General features: G+C 44.5%; 1 protein-coding gene across 1 annotated transcript in view; it reads right to left on the bottom strand.

Moving 5' to 3' along the window:
* LOC139533283 (uncharacterized) overlaps positions 1-18,833 on the bottom strand; it is a 54,265-nt gene that overhangs the window by 30,580 nt on the left and 4,852 nt on the right. Inside the window, exons 5-20 of the mRNA XM_071331352.1 lie at positions 18,192-18,332; positions 17,724-17,835; positions 17,531-17,575; positions 16,015-16,144; positions 15,575-15,709; positions 11,005-11,108; positions 9,730-9,854; positions 9,091-9,203; positions 8,645-8,782; positions 8,375-8,477; positions 7,840-7,943; positions 6,766-6,915; positions 6,316-6,482; positions 3,080-3,084; positions 1,169-1,263; positions 861-1,097 (exon numbers count right to left, since the gene is read on the bottom strand). Coding sequence (XP_071187453.1) covers positions 861-1,097; positions 1,169-1,263; positions 3,080-3,084; positions 6,316-6,482; positions 6,766-6,915; positions 7,840-7,943; positions 8,375-8,477; positions 8,645-8,782; positions 9,091-9,203; positions 9,730-9,854; positions 11,005-11,108; positions 15,575-15,709; positions 16,015-16,144; positions 17,531-17,575; positions 17,724-17,835; positions 18,192-18,332 — 1,904 coding nt within the window. The remainder of the gene's footprint in view (positions 1-860; positions 1,098-1,168; positions 1,264-3,079; positions 3,085-6,315; positions 6,483-6,765; positions 6,916-7,839; positions 7,944-8,374; positions 8,478-8,644; positions 8,783-9,090; positions 9,204-9,729; positions 9,855-11,004; positions 11,109-15,574; positions 15,710-16,014; positions 16,145-17,530; positions 17,576-17,723; positions 17,836-18,191; positions 18,333-18,833) is intronic.

Below are 18,833 nucleotides of genomic sequence, written 5' to 3' on the forward strand. Positions count from 1 at the left end.
AATGAGGTACAGAGAACAGTACAATATGGCCACATCATGTATCTGTTGAGTATACAATAGCCATTATTGTCACACCCTGATCTGTTTCACCTGTCCTTGTGATTGTCTCCACCCCCCCTCCAGGTGTCACCCATCTTCCCTATTACCCTCAGTGTATTTATACCTGTGTTCTCTGTTTGTCTGTTGCCAGTTCGTCTTGTCAAGTCAACCAGCGTGGTTTTTCTGTGCTCCTGCTTTTTCCAAGTCTCTGTTTTTCTAGTCTTCCCGGTTCTGACCTTTGCCTGCCCTGACATTTAGCCCACCTGCCTGATCATTCAGCCTGCCCTGATCTCGAGCCTGCCTGCCACTCTGTACCTCCTGGACTCTGACCTGGTTTATGATCTTTTGCCTGTCCACAACCTGTCTCTTGCATGCCCCTTGTTTTACAATAAATATCAGCGACTCAAACCATCTGCCTCCCGTGTCTGCATCTGGGTCTCACCCTGTATCATTATAGTTATATGATTTGCAGTTGTTTCAATTGATTCAAATATGATTCTGTGATTGTCTGTCATTCTACTTGGGAAATATCCCTTACATAAAACTATAGGATGATGGAGTGTGAGGCTTGAACTGTTGCACAACATAATAGTCAAATCTATTCCTCGTTTACAAATCAAATCCACTTGCTGTGCGATAACAGAAAGAACAGGCTATGGCTTAGGTGGCTGGAGTCTTTGAAAATATGTTGGGCCTTTCTATGACACCGCCTGGTATAGGGGTCCTGGATGGCAGGGAGCTCACCTGGAAGTGTGGACCATGTTAATTCCTTAGTGATGTGGACACAGAGGAACTTGAAGCTCTCGACCCCGCTCCATTACAGCCTCGTCGATATGGTTGGGGGCCTGCTCAGCCCTCCATTTCCGGATCAGCTCCTTTATCTTGCTGACGTTGAGGGAGAAGTTATTGTCCTGGCACCACACTTCCAGGTCTCTAACATCCTCCTCATCGTTGTCAGTGATCAGTCCAACCACTGTCGTGTCGTCAGCAAACTTGAAGATGGTGTTGGAGTAGTGTGCGGTCACACAGTCGTGGGTAACAGGCAGTACAGGAGGGGACTAAGCACACACCCCTGAGGAGCCCCCATGTTGATGGTCAGTGTTGCGGATGTGTTGTTGCCTAACCTTACTGCCTGGAGGCGGTCTGTCAGGATGTCCAGGATCCAGTTGCAGAGGGAGCTGTTCAGTCCCAGGGTCCTGGGTTTGGTGATGAACCTGGAGGAGACTACGGTGTTGAATGGTGAGCTCTAGTCAATGAATAGCATTCTTACATATGTATTCCTTTTGTCCAGGTGGGTGATGGCAATGTGCTGTGCAATATAGATGGTGTAATCTGTGCATCTGTTGGAGCGGTATGCGAATTGGAGTGGATCCAGAGTTTTTGGGATGATGGTGTTGATGGTGTTGATGTGAACCATGGCCAGCCTTTCAAAGCATTTAATGGCTATAGATGGCAATAGTGCTATGGGATGATAGTAATTTAGACAGGTTCATTGGCGTTCTTGGGTGACTACGGTGGTCTGGAATAGGTTGAAAATGTAATTGAAGACACTTGCCAGCTGGTCAGCGCATGCTCTTAGTACGTGTCCTGGTATTCTGTCTGGCCCCGCGGCCTTGTTAATGTTAACTTCTTATGGCTGCAGGGGCAGTATTGAGTAGCTTGGATGAAAGGTGCACAGAGGTGCCCATAGTAAACTGCCTGCTCCTCAGTCCCAGTTGCTAATATATGCATATTATTATTCATATTGGATAGAAAACACTCTGCAGTTTCTAAAACTGTTTGAATTATGTCTGTGAGTATAACAGAACTCATATGGCAGGCAAAAACCTGAGAAGTTCCACGTCCTGTTTGAATTTTTTCTGAGGTGGCAGATTTTCAGCCAAGCTCTCATTGAAATTACAGCGAGATATTGATGAGTTTTCACTTCCTACGGCTTCCACTAGATGTCAACAGTCAATAGAACTTTGTCTGATGACTCTAATGTGAAGGGGGGCCGAAGGAGACAGGAATTAGTCAGGTCTGCCACGAGCTGACCATGCTTCACATGCGCGTTCACATGAGGAGGAACGTTATTCAAGATTAACAACATTCTAAAGATTGATTCAGTACATCGTTTGACATGTTTCTACTGACTGTTACGGAACTTTTGGACATTTCGTCACGTTATAGTGGACGCGCTTTGTGACTTTGGAATTGTTTACCAAACGGCTAACCAAAGTAGCTAATTGGACATAAATAACGGACATTATTGAACAAATCAAGCATTTATTGTGGACCTGGGATTCCTAGGACTGCATTCTGATGAAGTTCATCAAAGGTAAGGAAACATTTATCATGTATTTTCTGGTTTCTGTTGACCCCAACATGGCGGCTAATTTGGCTATTGTTCTGAGCTCCGTCTCAGATTATTGCATGATTTGCTTTTTCCGTAATAAAAAAAAAAAATCTGACACAGCGGTTGCATTAAGGAGAGGTATATCTATAATTCCATGTGTATAACTTGTATTATCATCTACATTTATGATGAGTATTTCTGTTGAAACGATGTGGCTATGCAAAATCACTTGATGTTTTTGGAACTAGTGAATGTAACGCACCAATGTAAACTCCGATTTTTTGTTATAAATATGAACTTTATCAAACAAAACATGCATGTATTGTGTAACATGAAGTCCTATGAGTGTCATCTGATGAAGATAATCAAAGGTTAGTGATTCATTTTATCTCTATTTCTGCTTTTTGTGAAAGCTATCTTTCGCTGGAAAAATGTCTGTGCTTATTGTGGTTTGGTGGTGACCTAACATAATCGTTTGTAGTGCTTTAGCTGAAAAGCATATTTGAAATCGGACACTTTGGTGGGATTAACAACAAGATTACCTTTAAAATGATATAAGACACATGTATGTTTGAGGAATTTTAATTATGAGATTTCTGTTGTTTGAATTTGGCACCCTGCACTTTCACTGGCTGTTGTCATATCGAGCCCGGTAGCGGGATGCAGCCATAAGAAGTTGTTAACCTGTTGAAAGGTCTTACTCACATCGGCTACAGAAAGCGAGATCACACAATCGTCCGGAACAGCTGGTGCTCTCATGCATGGTTCAGTGTGTTGCATGCCGCAACAGTAGGCTCACGTCGCTGGGAAGCTTGTGGCAGGGTTTCCCTTTGTAATCTGTGATAGTTTGCAAGCCCTGCCAAATCCGTTGAGTGCCAGAGCCAGCAAAGTTGAGTGATTTATTGGAGGTTGTAGCGAGACCGGATTAGTGTCCCACTCCTTGAAAGCGGCAGCTCTAGCCTTTAGCTCAGTGCAGATGTTGCCTGGATTCCATGGCTTCTGGTTTGGGTATGTACGGTAACTGTGGGGACAATGTTTTTGTTGCACTTATTAATGATGCCGGTGACTGATGTGGTAAACTCCTCAATGTTATCGGATGAATCCCGGAACATATTCCAGTCTGTAGCTTAGCATTAGCTTCATTGGACAACTTCTTGTTTTAGTTTTTGCCTTTAAGCAGGAGGATAGAGTTATGGTCTTATTCCCCAAAGGGAAGGTGATGGACGGCCTTGTATGCGTTTCTTTGTGTGGAGTAAAAGTGATTTAGAGTTTTGTCGCCTCTAGTTGCAGAGGTGATAAAAATTAGGTAAAAATAATTTCATTTTCTCTGCATTAAAATCACCTGCCTTGAGAAACGTTGCCTCTGAATGAGCATTTTCTTGTTTCTTGTCTATGTCCCTATATAGATTCTTGTATGCGATCTTAGTGCCACCATTGGTTTGTGGTGGCAAATAAACAGCCATGAAAAATATAGATGAAAACTCTCTCTGTAAATAGGATGGTCTGCAGCTTATAAATGAGGTATTTTAACTCCGGCGAGTAAAAACATTAGAAATTGTGCACCAGCTGTTGTTAACAAAGAGACACACCCCTCCTCCCTTCTTCTTACCCGAGTCTGCCGTCTGGTCTTAACCATGAATAGAAAAACCAGTGAGATGTATATTCATGTCCTTGCTCAGCCGTGACTCTGAGAAACATAGGATATTACAGGTCCCGTTGATAGGATAGTCTGGAACGGAGATAATCCACTACTACACTGTCCAAAACACAATTTACACTCAATATATTTCTCTTTCAGTGAAGTCACAGCTATCACAGAGCCATGTATTTTGGACTGCAGCCTCCTCACTGTTAGCTTGGGTACATGTGGGAACAAGCATCCTCATTGGTGATTTGCAGACAGCAGTATGGCACAATGTTAGGGATTCGGAACTGACTTAAAACTTGGATGTTGTTGGTGCAGGTGTAGCGGAGTTGGTTAGCTTCGTGCAGTTTAGTTAGGGTAATGTTCAGAACGCTAGCCTTTGGAGTGCGAATTGTGTTGTTGACACTAGATCAATTCCCGTGTTGGTTGTACCAGAATGGTCTATATTCCACAGGTTCCAAATTAGTCACCAAAGTGATGTGATGGCCTAATGAGAAGATACTATATTTAGCGTATGTTTTACTCCTAGTGTGTATGCATGGAAAGAAGTGGGGATAGAATGACTAGTCAATATGTATGAGCAGATACTGTAATTAGTTGGATGGACCTCCTGGCCTCTTGTTCTCCATTTTCCTGAGGCCCCTAGGGGCCCTTAACTGGAGCCATCCATCCAAAATGGTGGTTTGAATTTAAATAACTCCCCCACCCGTAATCCCCATCCTCTTATTGGCCTGCTGACTGGACCCTTCACGCAAGCCTAGCATTCGCATTGGCCCCCAACAACCACTTCCTCATATTTAATTACCTGACGTCAACAACAAAGAAATCTCTCCCAGATTCTAATTGGCCGATAGAGAGGCGTTGCCCCAAGGTTAGGTACCACAATTCCACTGTGCGGACGGTATTGCGAGGAGCCCAAGGACATATGGATGAATTGCCAGTTAATTGAATGCCGCTTCAGATTACATGGATGGCAGCCCCGGATGAGCAGTGGCCTGATGACAGAGACACAGAACCAGGAAAGAGACGATAGGATCCCATTCCGGCATCGCCCCCCGTGCCCCCTGTGACATCACATATGTAGACCTACCCACCAACCAATATACTGTAGGTTGTCCAAGTTCATACAGTGTCAGACCTCGGTTCAAATATTATTTGAAATCTTTGAGTGTTGGCTCTTGTCTGCCTGGAGTGCCAGGTGGGCGGGGTTTAACATGTTGGGACTATTCTATGGGTCCATTAAGACAGGCAAACTCAATCAAGCACATATCAATTATTTGAAATTATTTTGAGTAGTATTTGAACCCAGGTCTGTACATATGGGCGAGGGGAGGGCGAGGTATGGTATTGGTGAACAACATGGTGTTCTGTATTGTAGGAGCAAGGGAAAGTCCTGTTTAGAATAGATAGATTTGTAATTGACAGTGGGCACAAGTTGAGGCTGGCCGCTTGCTGTTTCAGACCTAGAGATTGACGGAATGTAACAACATGGATGCCATGTATACTGAAAATATACTGAAATACGGTGTAGGCCGTCATTGTAAATAGGAATATTTGTTAAATAAAGGTTACAAGAAAACATACAGAAAACCTTTTAATTTATTATGAGGAGGTTGTTTATGGGGCAAGTTAAAAAATGTAGCACATAGAAATATACAAGGTTCATTAGTGTAACATATGAGGTATATGAAAGGGTTCTGGACTAGGTTATCAAAATGGTAAACAAAATAACAATCCAGGAGGAAAAGTAAACAATAACAGATACAACAGAGAGAAAACCCCTCTGAATATTTAAGAGCAGGTGTAAACATTTGTAGCATGATGCGTCTGAAATGTCAACCATTTGTTTTTGTTGGTGTTGACTTCCATCTGCCATTCAGTCTGGTCAGTTGAAGCCTGGGTTGTATTCATTAGAGCACAGCGTAGCAAAGTATTTGATAGAAAATGTGCTTCTTTTATTTATTGAACAAGTTCAGGTTGTCCCTCCTTTTTCAGTCCTTTTTCTTCCGTTTGGTGGCAAATTTTTACATTTCAGTTATTTAGCAGACATTTTTATCCAGAGCAACTTACAGGAACAATTATGGTTAAGTGCCTTGTTCAAGGACGCATCAGATTTTTTACCTAGTAGGCTAGGGGATTCAAACCAGTTGACCTTTCGGTTACTGGTACAACACTCTTAACCGCTAGGCTACTTGACGCCATAAAGAATACGACCCAGACTTTCATGGTATCCCTGCATAGACCAACCAGGCAGCCCGGCACCCTGACGGTCGAGGTTCTATGATGTCATCAACACTAGACTCCACTGATCTCCTCCATGGCCAGCTTCTCATCCCGACCCCCTGCGATCCTGGGGGGTTTCTCTTGTCCCTCGATGATGACACGCCCACACACGCTGAGTCTGGGTTCGTGTGGCCGTGCCTGGCGCAGGTCACTGGACGGAGTGGTCATCCCTTTAGGATTCTGGGAGGAAGGACATGGTCAAAACACTGAAGAAAAACCACAATACCCACATTCATGCACACACCCACAAAAGCGCACGCACGCACGCACGCACGCACGCACGCACGCACGCACGCACGCACGCACGCACGCACGCACACACACACACACACACACAGATATTAAAATGTATACACATACACCTCCCCCACCCACCCCTAAACCAACACATCTATAAGTAGACACCCAGTAGGTGCCTGGTGGGTGATGATGGAGTGACGGTAGGTGAGGTATAGACACTCACCCTCCACAGACACAGCAGAATGAAGACAGGGATGCACATCAGCGGGGTGAGGATGAGGAGAGAGGCCACTCGGGATGCCCAGGGCCCAGGTGCGTACTCTAAATTTAGATTGGTTGATGAACTGGTCAGTGTGTCATACACCAGGGTGATCTGAGGAGAACCAGGAAGAGGTGGAGATCAAGGTTAGCCTTGGATACTGTCGACTTGAACCCGATTTCCACTATAGGGCCAGCCCGAACTGTACTGTGCTGGCTGGGATATTTTATTTTCACATTGTGCATTCCAGCACAGCTCCAGCAACTGGGTGATGCGTACCCAGGCCATTCTAGTACAGCTCGACTTAGTTTGGCTCGGTATTGTGCAATGGGTATTAGAAAGATAGTGATCAACAAATGTAATTTGCTATTCATTTGCGGATAGAAGGAATACATAGGTGTTTTAATGCAAAGTTAGAAGGAAGAGGGAGGGAGAGACCACCAGGGAGAGAGAGACCACGAGGGAGAGAGAGACCACCAGGGAGAGAGAGACCACCAGGGAGAGACAGACCACGAGGGAAAGACAACACGAGGGAGAGACAGACCACAAGGGAGAGAGAGACCACAAGGGAGAGACAGACCACGGGGGAGAGACAGACCACGAGGGAGAGACAGACCACGAGGGAGAGAGAGACCACAAGGGAGAGACAGACCACGGGGGAGAGACAGACCACGAGGGAGAGACAGACCACGAGGGAGAGACAGGAAACATTAAGATAAAGACAGATGCAGAGAGAGAGAGCGAGAGAGAGAGAGAGAGAGAGAGAGAGAGAGAGAGAGAGAGAGAGAGAGAGAGAGAGAGAGAGAGAGAGAGAGAGAGAGAGAGAGAGAGAGAGAGAGAGAGAGAGAGAGAGAGAGAGAGAGAGAAAGAGAGAGAGAGCAAAAGGTACAGAGAAAGAAATAGAACAAGATGAAAGCAGGAGAGAGATAATGAAGAAAGAGAAGATGAGCATAAAGAAAGAAAGACACAGAGAAAGATGAAAAGAGAGAGAGAGAGAGAGAGAGAGAGAGAGGTGACACAGGTGTCTGTCTTACTCACCCCACAGATGAGTGGTGTCACAAACAGCCAGCAGTACTTCAGCACAGAAGGGAAAGGATGGTAGCCTATCATGTCTTCAATGTTGTCAAGGAAACGGTTCGCACCTGCAAAGCCAATCCATCCACACTTTCTTTTTTAGTCGAGATCCATCTCTTCGTTTTGATAGAAACACTCACACACATGGGTCCCCCCTCGATTGACTGAAAACATGCTGAGACACAGTGGTCTACCATGTGTCCCCCTTCCCTTGTAGACTGGTAATATAACTTCAATTTAGACATAATGTTACTGTGAACTAAATGTACAGGTATGAACATGTTGTGACTGGTTGTGACTGTCCTTAGACCCATTGTAGTACTGGACTAAATACCATGCCCAATGGACAATATTCCTAGAAATAGCATTTTAGTCCAGAACCAGGCTTCATCTGGGTCCAGGAAACTGGCCCTCAGAGTATAGATTCAACTTTAACGACTAGAACAGTAACTACAGTAAACATAGTCGGTACAATCATGTTAGTAGTGACGTCACTCACCGTAGACCCAGGCGACGGCGATGCACTCAAAACATGCAATGAACAGCAGACTGGTCCCACTGGGGCCGTACGAGTCAATCAACTGAAAGAGGACTATCCCATTCTGATGGGAAGGGTAGAAGGACATGGATGTCAGAGGTGAACTGCTGTTCCTAGTGCTATTGAAGAGTTTACTAGCATCCGTCTCTCTCTCCCGCCATCTCTCTTTTTCTCTGTCTCCCACCCTCTATATATCTCTCTTCCACCACTCCCTCTCTCCCTCTCTCCTACCTCCGTGATGAGAGGCAGACCCAGTAGGAAGCAGACTACAGCGATGACTAGTACTAAGATCTCTCTCCGGCCAGGCCTCCGCAGTACACCAGGGAACATGTCAGTGATGGATGTGGCCAAGCTCTCTACACACACAAACTGGAAGGGTACACACACATGTTCACAACACACACACACATACATGTTCACAACACACACACACATACATGCACAAAGATGTATCCTGTCAACTGAAAATTACACATGACCTGATTTAAGCTTAATAAATTAAATACAACTCTATCAAACACACATACATATGCACGCACGCACGCACGCACGCACGCACGCACGCACGCACGCACGCACGCACGCACGCACGCACGCACGCACGCACGCACACACACACACACACACACACACACACACACACCAACATGCAACATGGACAGCCACATGGACAGTACCTGGCTGTCCAGGCCCAGTAAGATAACCATAAGAAAGAAGAGGACGGCCCAGAACTGGGCCCCTGGGAGCAGGGACACGGCTTTGGGATAGGCGATGAAAGCCAGACCAGGTCCTGTGGGAAACAGCCCACACACACACATTAGTTTATTCATATTTGCAGGTAAATATCACCGGCTTAATGTTGTGTGGAGGAGACCAGTTGAGGTAGAGGTTTTATGGTGTGGTACATTGGGCTGAAGGGCCCTCTTGTGGCCATTATTGGTTATGACAGTGAGCAGTATCGTACCTATAGCACAGGCTTCTCCATCTCTACTGGGAGATACTGGGAATGCAGAGTCTTGTTCCGCCCCAGCACTAACATACCTATTTCACATCAACTAATTATAGGCTTCAGTCTGGACCACAATTTGTTTGATCAAATATGTCTGTGCTGGAACAAACATCTGCACACCTAGCACATTTTTCGGACCAGAGTTGGAGATCCCAGCTTCACACGATATATAACAGCAATTAAGGAATCTCATTCTATATCAAGGTGTTGACAAACTTGACCTCTGCAGTAAGGAGTGTGACTTTGAAAAAGGGATGAAGACGAGGAAGGAGGAGGAAGATGGGGGATGTGGAGGAAAGAGGCCCACCTCCTTTAACGACTTCATTCATGTCCAGGTCGAGTGAGTGAGCCATGAATCCCAGTACGGAGAAGACGGCGAATCCAGCAAAGATGCTGGTGGCACTGTTGAGAATGCAGAGTGCCACGCAATCCCTGGAACACAACATGGTGTGTAAAATCACAATCACTCCCTGGAACACAACATGGTAGTTAAAATCACTATCACTCCCTGGAACACAACATGGTAGGTAAAATCACTATCACTCCCTGGAACACAACATGGTAGTTAAAATCACTATCACTCCCTGGAACACAACAAGGTAGTTAAAATCACAATCACTCCCTGGAACACAACATGGTAGTTAAAATCACTATCACTCCCTGGAACACAACATGGTAGTTAAAATCACTATCACTCCCTGGAACACAACATGGTAGGTAAAATCACTATCACTCCCTGGAACACAACATGGTAGTTAAAATCACTATCACTCCCTGGAACACAACATGGTAGTTAAAATCACTATCACTCCCTGGAACACAACATGGTAGTTAAAATCACTATCACTCCCTGGAACACAACATGGTAGTTAAAATCACTATCACTCCCTGGAACACAACATGGTAGGTAAAATCACTATCACTCCCTGGAACACAACATGGTAGTTAAAATCACTATCACTCCCTGGAACACAACATGGTAGTTAAAATCACTATCACTCCCTGGAACACAACATGGTAGTTAAAATCACTATCACTCCCTGGAACACAACAATGTGTGTAAAATCACAATCATGTAGTGTTTGCTTATGCAACCTCACAGGAGGGCACTGTACATAAGAACAATGAACACATAATCAATTACACTTACCAGTGTCCTTTTAGCTGTAGTTAGTTCAAACTAAACACTTGAAGGTATTTGAGGTGCGCTTGACTTAGTGTGGAGTTTGCACATTTGGGACCATTCCATTGGTTCTATTGTACACAGCAAACTATATCAAGCATAGCTCAAGTGTTGAAAAACATGTGACATAATGATGTGTTTGACCCAGGTCTGGGTGATCCAATTCAAATAACGTCAAGAGGGACGTAGCATGCTACTCTAAATCAATGTGAGAGGATACCGTTTGGAAAGAAAAGAGATGTGCAGTTTTTCACTTTTGGGACCATTCCATTGGTTCCCTTCGTAAAGCGCAAACTAAATCAAGCACAGTTGAAGTACTTGAAAATATGTTTGTTTTTATGTGACGATTCAAAGAGAGTTTTGAAGGGAAAGCTGTGTGCAGTGGTGTGTCACACTGACTTGTAACAGTTGTTGTTGTACTTGTTGTAGCTGCCCAGAGAGGTGAGGACCCCTTGACATACAGCGTAGGAGAAAAACACCTGGGTCCCTGCATCACGCCACACCTAGAGAGAGAGGGGGAGAGGGATAGAGGGATGGATGGAGGGAGGGGGATGGATGGATGGATGGAGAAAGGGAGGAGAGAGAGAGAGGGTAGGAGAGAGAATGGGAGGTATGGAGGAAGGGAGAAGAGAGATGGAGGCAAGGAGGGAGAGGGAGAGAGGGGGGTGAGGCAAGGAGTGAAAGACAGGGGGGAGGGATGGAGGGAGGAGAGAGGAGAGGGAAGGAGGGAGGTAGGAAAGAGAGTGAGAGGGATGGAGACAGGGAGAAGAGAAAGAGAGAATGAGGGGGGCAGAGTACAGGAAGAAAGAATATCTAGTTTACTGCCACATGTTCAGCTACTTTCACTCATTAAAGTAAACAGAAAACGGTCAAAACCATGAGGTTTTCATCAAATACATCTCCTGTAGACCCAGAAAACATTGGATACATTTCTCTGTCAAAGCTGACAACAATCAACTACAACTTGTGTAACAGCAGGTTTGTCTAGGGCCAATAATCTGGGCTCTCTACTGTCTTTCTCAGGCCAACATCCATCTGTGTCCATTCATGTGCGTGTTTGTGTGTATGCGTGGCTGCCTGTGTCTGCTTGCACTTCCTATGTGTGTGTGTTGACAATATCTCAGCAGACCCTCTGCAGACCCACTCATATCAGCATCTGGTTCGTGTTAGCAGGAGGGCGATAGGGCCTGGGAGGCCTGCATTCTGTCCCATAACAAAGTCCATTATCCATCCCAGTATAATCCACATACTACCACAGCCAGCTGGGATGGGCCCCTTCATTTCTCCTCTCTCTGTCTATACACAGGCCCCTAGAGCTCTTCTCTCTGTCTATACACAGACCCCTAAACCTCTTCTCTCTATCTATACACAGACCCCTAAACCTCTTCTCTCTGTCTATACACAGACCCCTAAACCTCTTCTCTCTGTCTATACACAGACCCCTAAAGCTCTTCTCTCTATCTATACACAGACCCCTAAACCTCTTCTCTCTGTCTATACACAGACCCCTAAAGCTCTTCTCTCTGTCTATACACAGACCCCTAAAGCTCTTCTCTCTATCTATACACAGACCCCTAAACCTCTTCTCTCTATCTATACACAGACCCCTAAACCTCTTCTCTCTGTCTATACACAGACCCCTAAACCTCTTCTCTCTGTCTATACACAGACCCCTAAAGGTCTTCTCTCTATCTATACACAGACCCCTAAACCTCTTCTCTCTGTCTATACACAGACCCCTAAACCTCTTCTCTCTGTCTATACACAGACCCCTAAACCTCTTCTCTCTGTCTATACACAGACCCCTAAAGCTCTTCTCTCTATCTATACACAGACCCCTAAACCTCTTCTCTCTGTCTATACACAGACCCCTAAAGCTCTTCTCTCTATCTATACACAGACCCCTAAACCTCTTCTCTCTATCTATACACAGACCCCTAAACCTCTTCTCTCTGTCTATACACAGACCCCTAAACCTCTTCTCTCTGTCTATACACAGACCCCTAAAGGTCTTCTCTCTATCTATACACAGACCCCTACACCTCTTCTCTCTGTCTATACACAGACCCCTAAACCTCTTCTCTCTGTCTATACACAGACCCCTAAACCTCTTCTCTCTGTCTATACACAGACCCCTAAAGCTCTTCTCTCTAGTGTTTGACCGTTGCCATTGACGTTCGGTCATTGGACTACGACCAAGGAGTATCTTATATGAATGAGTGGGGAAAATACGAAACTGACCCAAGATCAGCGTCTAGGGGCAACTTCATCCTACTCCGGGAGGATGGTGTTTTTGTTACTGCGTGTTGATGTTATGGTGTGTTGGGGTTACTGCTTAACTCTAAAGGGTCTTGGTTTGCTTTTCTTACTAAGACCCCAGTTCCGCTTTGGGATTGTGAGCAGAAAAAGAGAGAGAGAGAAAATGCTAGAGAACATAGTAGAGGAAGTAGTGTCTGCCATCTTCACTCCCTACTACCATCTTTCCTCTGTACTACCATCTTTATTCCCTACTACCATCTTTCCTCTGTACTACCATCTTTATTCCCTACTACCATCTTTATTCCCTACTACCATCTTTCCTCCCTACTACCATCTTTATTCCCTACTACCATCTTTCCTCCCTACTAACATCTTCACTCCCTACTACCATCTTTATTCCCTACTACCATCTTTCCTCCCTACTACCATCTTTCCTCCCTACTAACATCTTTCCTCCCTACTAACATCTTCACTCCCTACTACCATCTTTATTCCCTACTACCATCTTTCCTCCCTACTACCATCTTTCCTCCCTACTAACATCTTTAGTCCCTACTACCATCTTTCCTCCCTGCTACCATTTTTAGTCCCTACTATCATCTTTATGCCCTACTACCATCTTTCCGCTGTACTACCATCTTTAGTCCCTACTACCATCTTTATTCTCTACTACCATCTTCACTCCCTACTACCATCTTTCCTCCCTACTACCATATTGATTCCCTACAACATCTTTAGTCCCTACTACCATCTTTATTCTCTACTACCATCTTCACTCCCTACTACCATCTTTATTCCCTCCTACCATCTTTATTCTCTACTACCATCTTCACTCCCTACTACCATCTTTATTCTCTACTACCATCTTCACTCCCTACTACCATCTTTAGTCCCTACTACCATCTTTCCTCCCTACTACCATCTTTCCTCCCTACTACCATCTTTATTCCCTACTACCATCTTTCCTCTCTACTACCATCTTTCCTCCCTACTACCATCTTTATTCCCTACTACCCATCTTTCCTCCCTACTACCATCTTTATTCCCTACTAGCATCTTTATTCCTTACTACGATATTTCCTCCCTACTAACATCTTTCCTCCCTACTACCATCTTTCCTCTCTACTACCATCTTTCCTCCCTACTACCATCTTTCCTCCCTACTACTATCTTTAGTCCCTACTACCATCTTTATTCCCTACTACCATCTTTCCTCCCTACTAACATCTTTATTCCCTACTACCATCTTTCCTCTCTACTACCATCTTTCCTCCCTACTACCATCTTTAGTCCCTACTACCATCTTTCCTCCCTACTAGCATCTTTATTCCCTACTACCATCTTTCCTCCCTACTACCATCTTTAGTCCCTACTACCATCTTTCCTCCCTACTAACATCTTCACTCCCTACTACCATCTTTATTCCCTACTACCATCTTTCCTCCCTACTAACATCTTTATTCCCTACTACCATCTTTCCTCTCTACTACCATCTTTCCTCCCTACTAGCATCTTTATTCCCTACTACCATCTTTCCTCCCTACTAACATCTTTATTCCCTACTACCATCTTTCCTCTCTACTACCATCTTTCCTCCCTACTACCATCTTTAGTCCCTACTACCATCTTTCCTCCCTACTAGCATCTTTATTCCCTACTACCATCTTTCCTCCCGACTACCATCTTTAGTCCCTACTACCATCTTTCCTCCCTACTAACATCTTCACTCCCTACTACCATCTTTATTCCCTACTACCATCTTTCCTCCCTACTACCATATTTCCTCCCTACTAACATCTTCACTCCCTACTACCATCTTTCCTCTCTACTACCATCTTTAGTCCCTACTACCATCTTTCCTCCCTACTACGATCTTTCCTCCCTACTAACATCTTTCCTCCCTACTACCATCTTTCCTCTCTACTACCATGTTTCCTCCCTACTACCATCTTTATTCCCTACTACCATCTTTCCTCCCTACTACCATCTTTAGTCCCTACTACCATCTTTCTTCTCTACTACCATCTTTCCTCCCTACTACCATCTTTATTCCCTACTAGCATCTTTATTCCTTACTACCATCTTTCCTCTCTACTACCATCTTTCCTCCCTACTACCATCTTTATTCTCTACTACCATCTTTCCTCCCTACTACCATCTTTATTCCCTACTAGCATCTTTATTCCTTACTACGATCTTTCCTCCCTACTAACATCTTTCCTCCCTACTACCATCTTTCCTCTCTACTACCATCTTTCCTCCCTACTACCATCTTTCCTCCCTACTACCATCTTTAGTCCCTACTACCATCTTTATTCCCTACTACCATCTTTCCTCCCTACTACCATCTTTCCTTCCTACTACCATCTTTCCTCCCTACTACCATCTTTATTCTCTACTACCATCTTTCCTCCCTACTACCATCTTTCCTCCCTACTACCATCTTTCCTCCCAACTACCATCTTTAGTCCCTACTACCATCTTTATTCCCTACTACCATCTCTCCTCCCTACTACCATCTCTCCTCCCTACTACCATCTTTCCTCCCTACTACCATCTTTCCTCCCTACTACCATCTTTATTCCCTACTACCATCTTTCCTCTCTACTACCATCTTTCCTCCCTACTACCATCTTTCCTCTGTACTACCATCTTTATTCCCTACTACCATCTTTCCTCCCTACTACCATCCCTGTCCCATCAGTCTTACCCCGGGTTCCAAGATCTTGTCCATTTGAGGCCAGAGATAGTACTTTAGGCCCTCTCCAGCCCCTGGTAGAGTCACACCTCGGATAAACAGGATGAAGAGCATCAGGTAGGGGAATGTTGCTGTGAAGTACACCACCTGTGGTCACACATGAAGACACACACACACACACACACACACACACACACACACACACACACACACACACACACACACACACACACACACACACACACACACACACACACACACACACACACACACACACACACACACACACACACACACACAAAGATTGTACAGACTGAAACAGGGAGGTACTACCTGGACTTGGCCAATAAGAAGCACTCATTTTAGTTTTCCCTTGCAAAACATTTTGCTGCGGTGTGCCCTAATGAATTTGATCCTGTTGTTTTGGTCTGTATGGGAGGCTGCCAGCTCACCTTGCCTGTAGATTTGACTCCCTTCCAGATGCAGAAGTAGCAGATGATCCAGGCCAGCAGCAAACAGAGAGCCAGGTCCCAATGCACAGCACCCAGAGACACATGATCTGATGTCCTCAACACCCGACGACTGGGGAACAACACACACACACATATGTAAGCACGCACGCATGCACGCATGCACACACACACACACACACACACACACACACACACACACACACACACACACACACACACACACACACACACACACACACACACACACACACACACACACACACACACACACACACACACACACACACACCATGGCAGTTCACAAATGTTCAGTAACAAGGGAGAGTACTTGATGATGATAAATGGAAACAATGCTTTTTATTGAATTATTATTTAGTTTTATGCTTTCCCCAAACCATAACCCTAACCTTCACCATTTGGAATGAATACCTAAACTTAACCCTTTTAGTTGTTTCTGTTTTAACCTAGTAACCATACGGAATTAACCCAGTAACCACAAGGAATTAATGGGTCAAAATCGACATTCATCAAATTACGTCAAATCCCAATACCATGACCCTCTATGTACTACATACCATCTTAGACATGGTGTTTTATTTCAGAGATCCGCTCCCCACACAAATCTAACCTATACAAATCCCAATACCATGACCCTCTATGTACTACATACCATCTTAGACATGGTGTTTTATTTCAGAGATCCGCTCCCCACACAAATCTAACCTATACAAATCCCAATACCATGACCCTCTATGTACTACATACCATCTTAGACATGGTGTTTTATTTCAGAGATCCTCTCCCCACACAAATCTAACCTATACAAATCCCAATACCATGACCCTCTATGTACTACATACCATCTTAGACATGGTGTTTTACTTCAGAGATCAGCTCCCCACACAAATCTAACCTATACAAATTCACAGCGACAGCCAACCCGACAGAAAAACACGTGTTCTTTTTCCAACTTTATAGTCTCCATATGGAGCCTCTGCACGAATACAGAGACAAAAGAGCATCGGCATGATAAATACAGATGTTCCATTTCCCCCAGTTTAGTTTAGAGGGTTTTAGTTTAGGCTTTGAACCCCAAAGAAAGGACACATATTGTTCTCATTTAGAAGAAAACGCTTCAGAATGCTGTTCTCAGCCCATGTCCCAATCCTGCACCACCCGGAAACACCATCAGGAATGTATCATGTGGGAAGAACCATGGCCTCTTACGAAATCACCAGACTAGTCTAACAAAACAACAACACTGAATTTGAACACAAAATAATCCTTATCGAGCGCTCTAATTGGTTGTTTTATGGTTCCCGCCAGGCAGTAATTGGCTAATTTCCCTTACCCGGTGTTCTACTGGGCTGCTGGGCCGTTGGGTGGGCCCTATATTGTCTGTCAGCATGACTCATCATCATCACTATCAGTATGTGTGTGTGTGTGCGTGTGTGTGCGTGTGTATTTCAGAAGTTATGATTGGTTTTAAACTTACGCCCAAAACTCCTCCTCGGGAGACGTGATCTTCATGGTTTCATTACTGAAAGAGAAAGAGGGGGGTAAACCGATGAAAAAGCAGTGAGAAATAGCCAAAGGAACCACGATATAGTAATCTCAATGTATGCATGACTGCACCTCATCAACACCAAGTGTATCTGATATCTTCAAAGTACAATAAGGAGGCCTACCTCAACATATTGTAGTCATTATAGTCTGTCTGGTTGTGAAGGAAGGACCAGTCTGAGTCCAACTGGGAGAGGTGTGGGTTCAACAACATGGAACTCAAATTATGACAGTTCTCTGTGAGAATGTTAGAGAGAGAGAGACAGAGACAAGAGAGAGACAGAGACAGAGACAAGAGAGAGAGACAGAGACAGAGACAGAGAGAGAGAGAAAGAGAGAGAGAGAGAGAGAGAGAGAGAGAGAGAGAGAGAGAGAGAGAGAGAGAGAGAGAGAGAGAGAGAGAGAGAGAGAGAGAGAGACAGAGACAGAGACAAGAGAGAGAGACAGAGACAGAGAGAGAGAGAGAGAGAGAGAGAGAGAGAGACAGAGAGAGATAATTAGTGAGTGAGTTTGAGTAAGTAAGTATGTGCACATGCATACGTGCACGTGTGTCTATGTCTACGTGTGTGTGTGTCTGTGTTGAGTTCTTGTACCAGTATTCCACTCATTGTCACAGGTGGACCAGGGCAGTGGATTCCTGAAGGAGTTGAATAGGTAGAACAGACCCCAGGCTAGCACCACTATGTAATAGATGTTCAAGTACGCCACAATCACTTGGGATGCAATTCCCACTCCTGTAGATGGAAAAGCAAAGCCAGGTTAACATTTGATAATGTGACCGTTCTTTCAATAATTTAGTAACTTAGCACAGTGGTCAAACCATGGATCTGGAGAACTACAGGGCATGCAGGCTTTTGGTCCAGCCCAGCACTACAACACCTAAATAAACAAACATCTCATTGAGACTTTGTTAAGTTGAATCAGGAGTGTTAGTACTGGAACAAAAGCCTGCTTACTACCTAGCAAATTACTGTTACATATAGAAACTGTCAAATGTATTTGTTTTCAATCAAGGTCTTTGTATACAGCAGCATCTCATGAGTTTAGCCTGAAACAACACATTTTAATCCCTGTTTTAACTGGCACAAGGCCCGATTCCCAGACACAAATAATGGATAGTCCTGCACTAAAAAGCCATTTTAACGGTTATGTAATCAAAAATGTAATCTACGTAATCTCCAAAAGTAATTATTATCATGAGAGGGCCATAAACTATATCTAGTAATGCTGCATAC

The sequence above is a fragment of the Salvelinus alpinus genome, chromosome 11 (assembly GCF_045679555.1).
Source record: "Salvelinus alpinus chromosome 11, SLU_Salpinus.1, whole genome shotgun sequence".
NCBI classification, from domain to species: domain Eukaryota; kingdom Metazoa; phylum Chordata; class Actinopteri; order Salmoniformes; family Salmonidae; genus Salvelinus; species Salvelinus alpinus.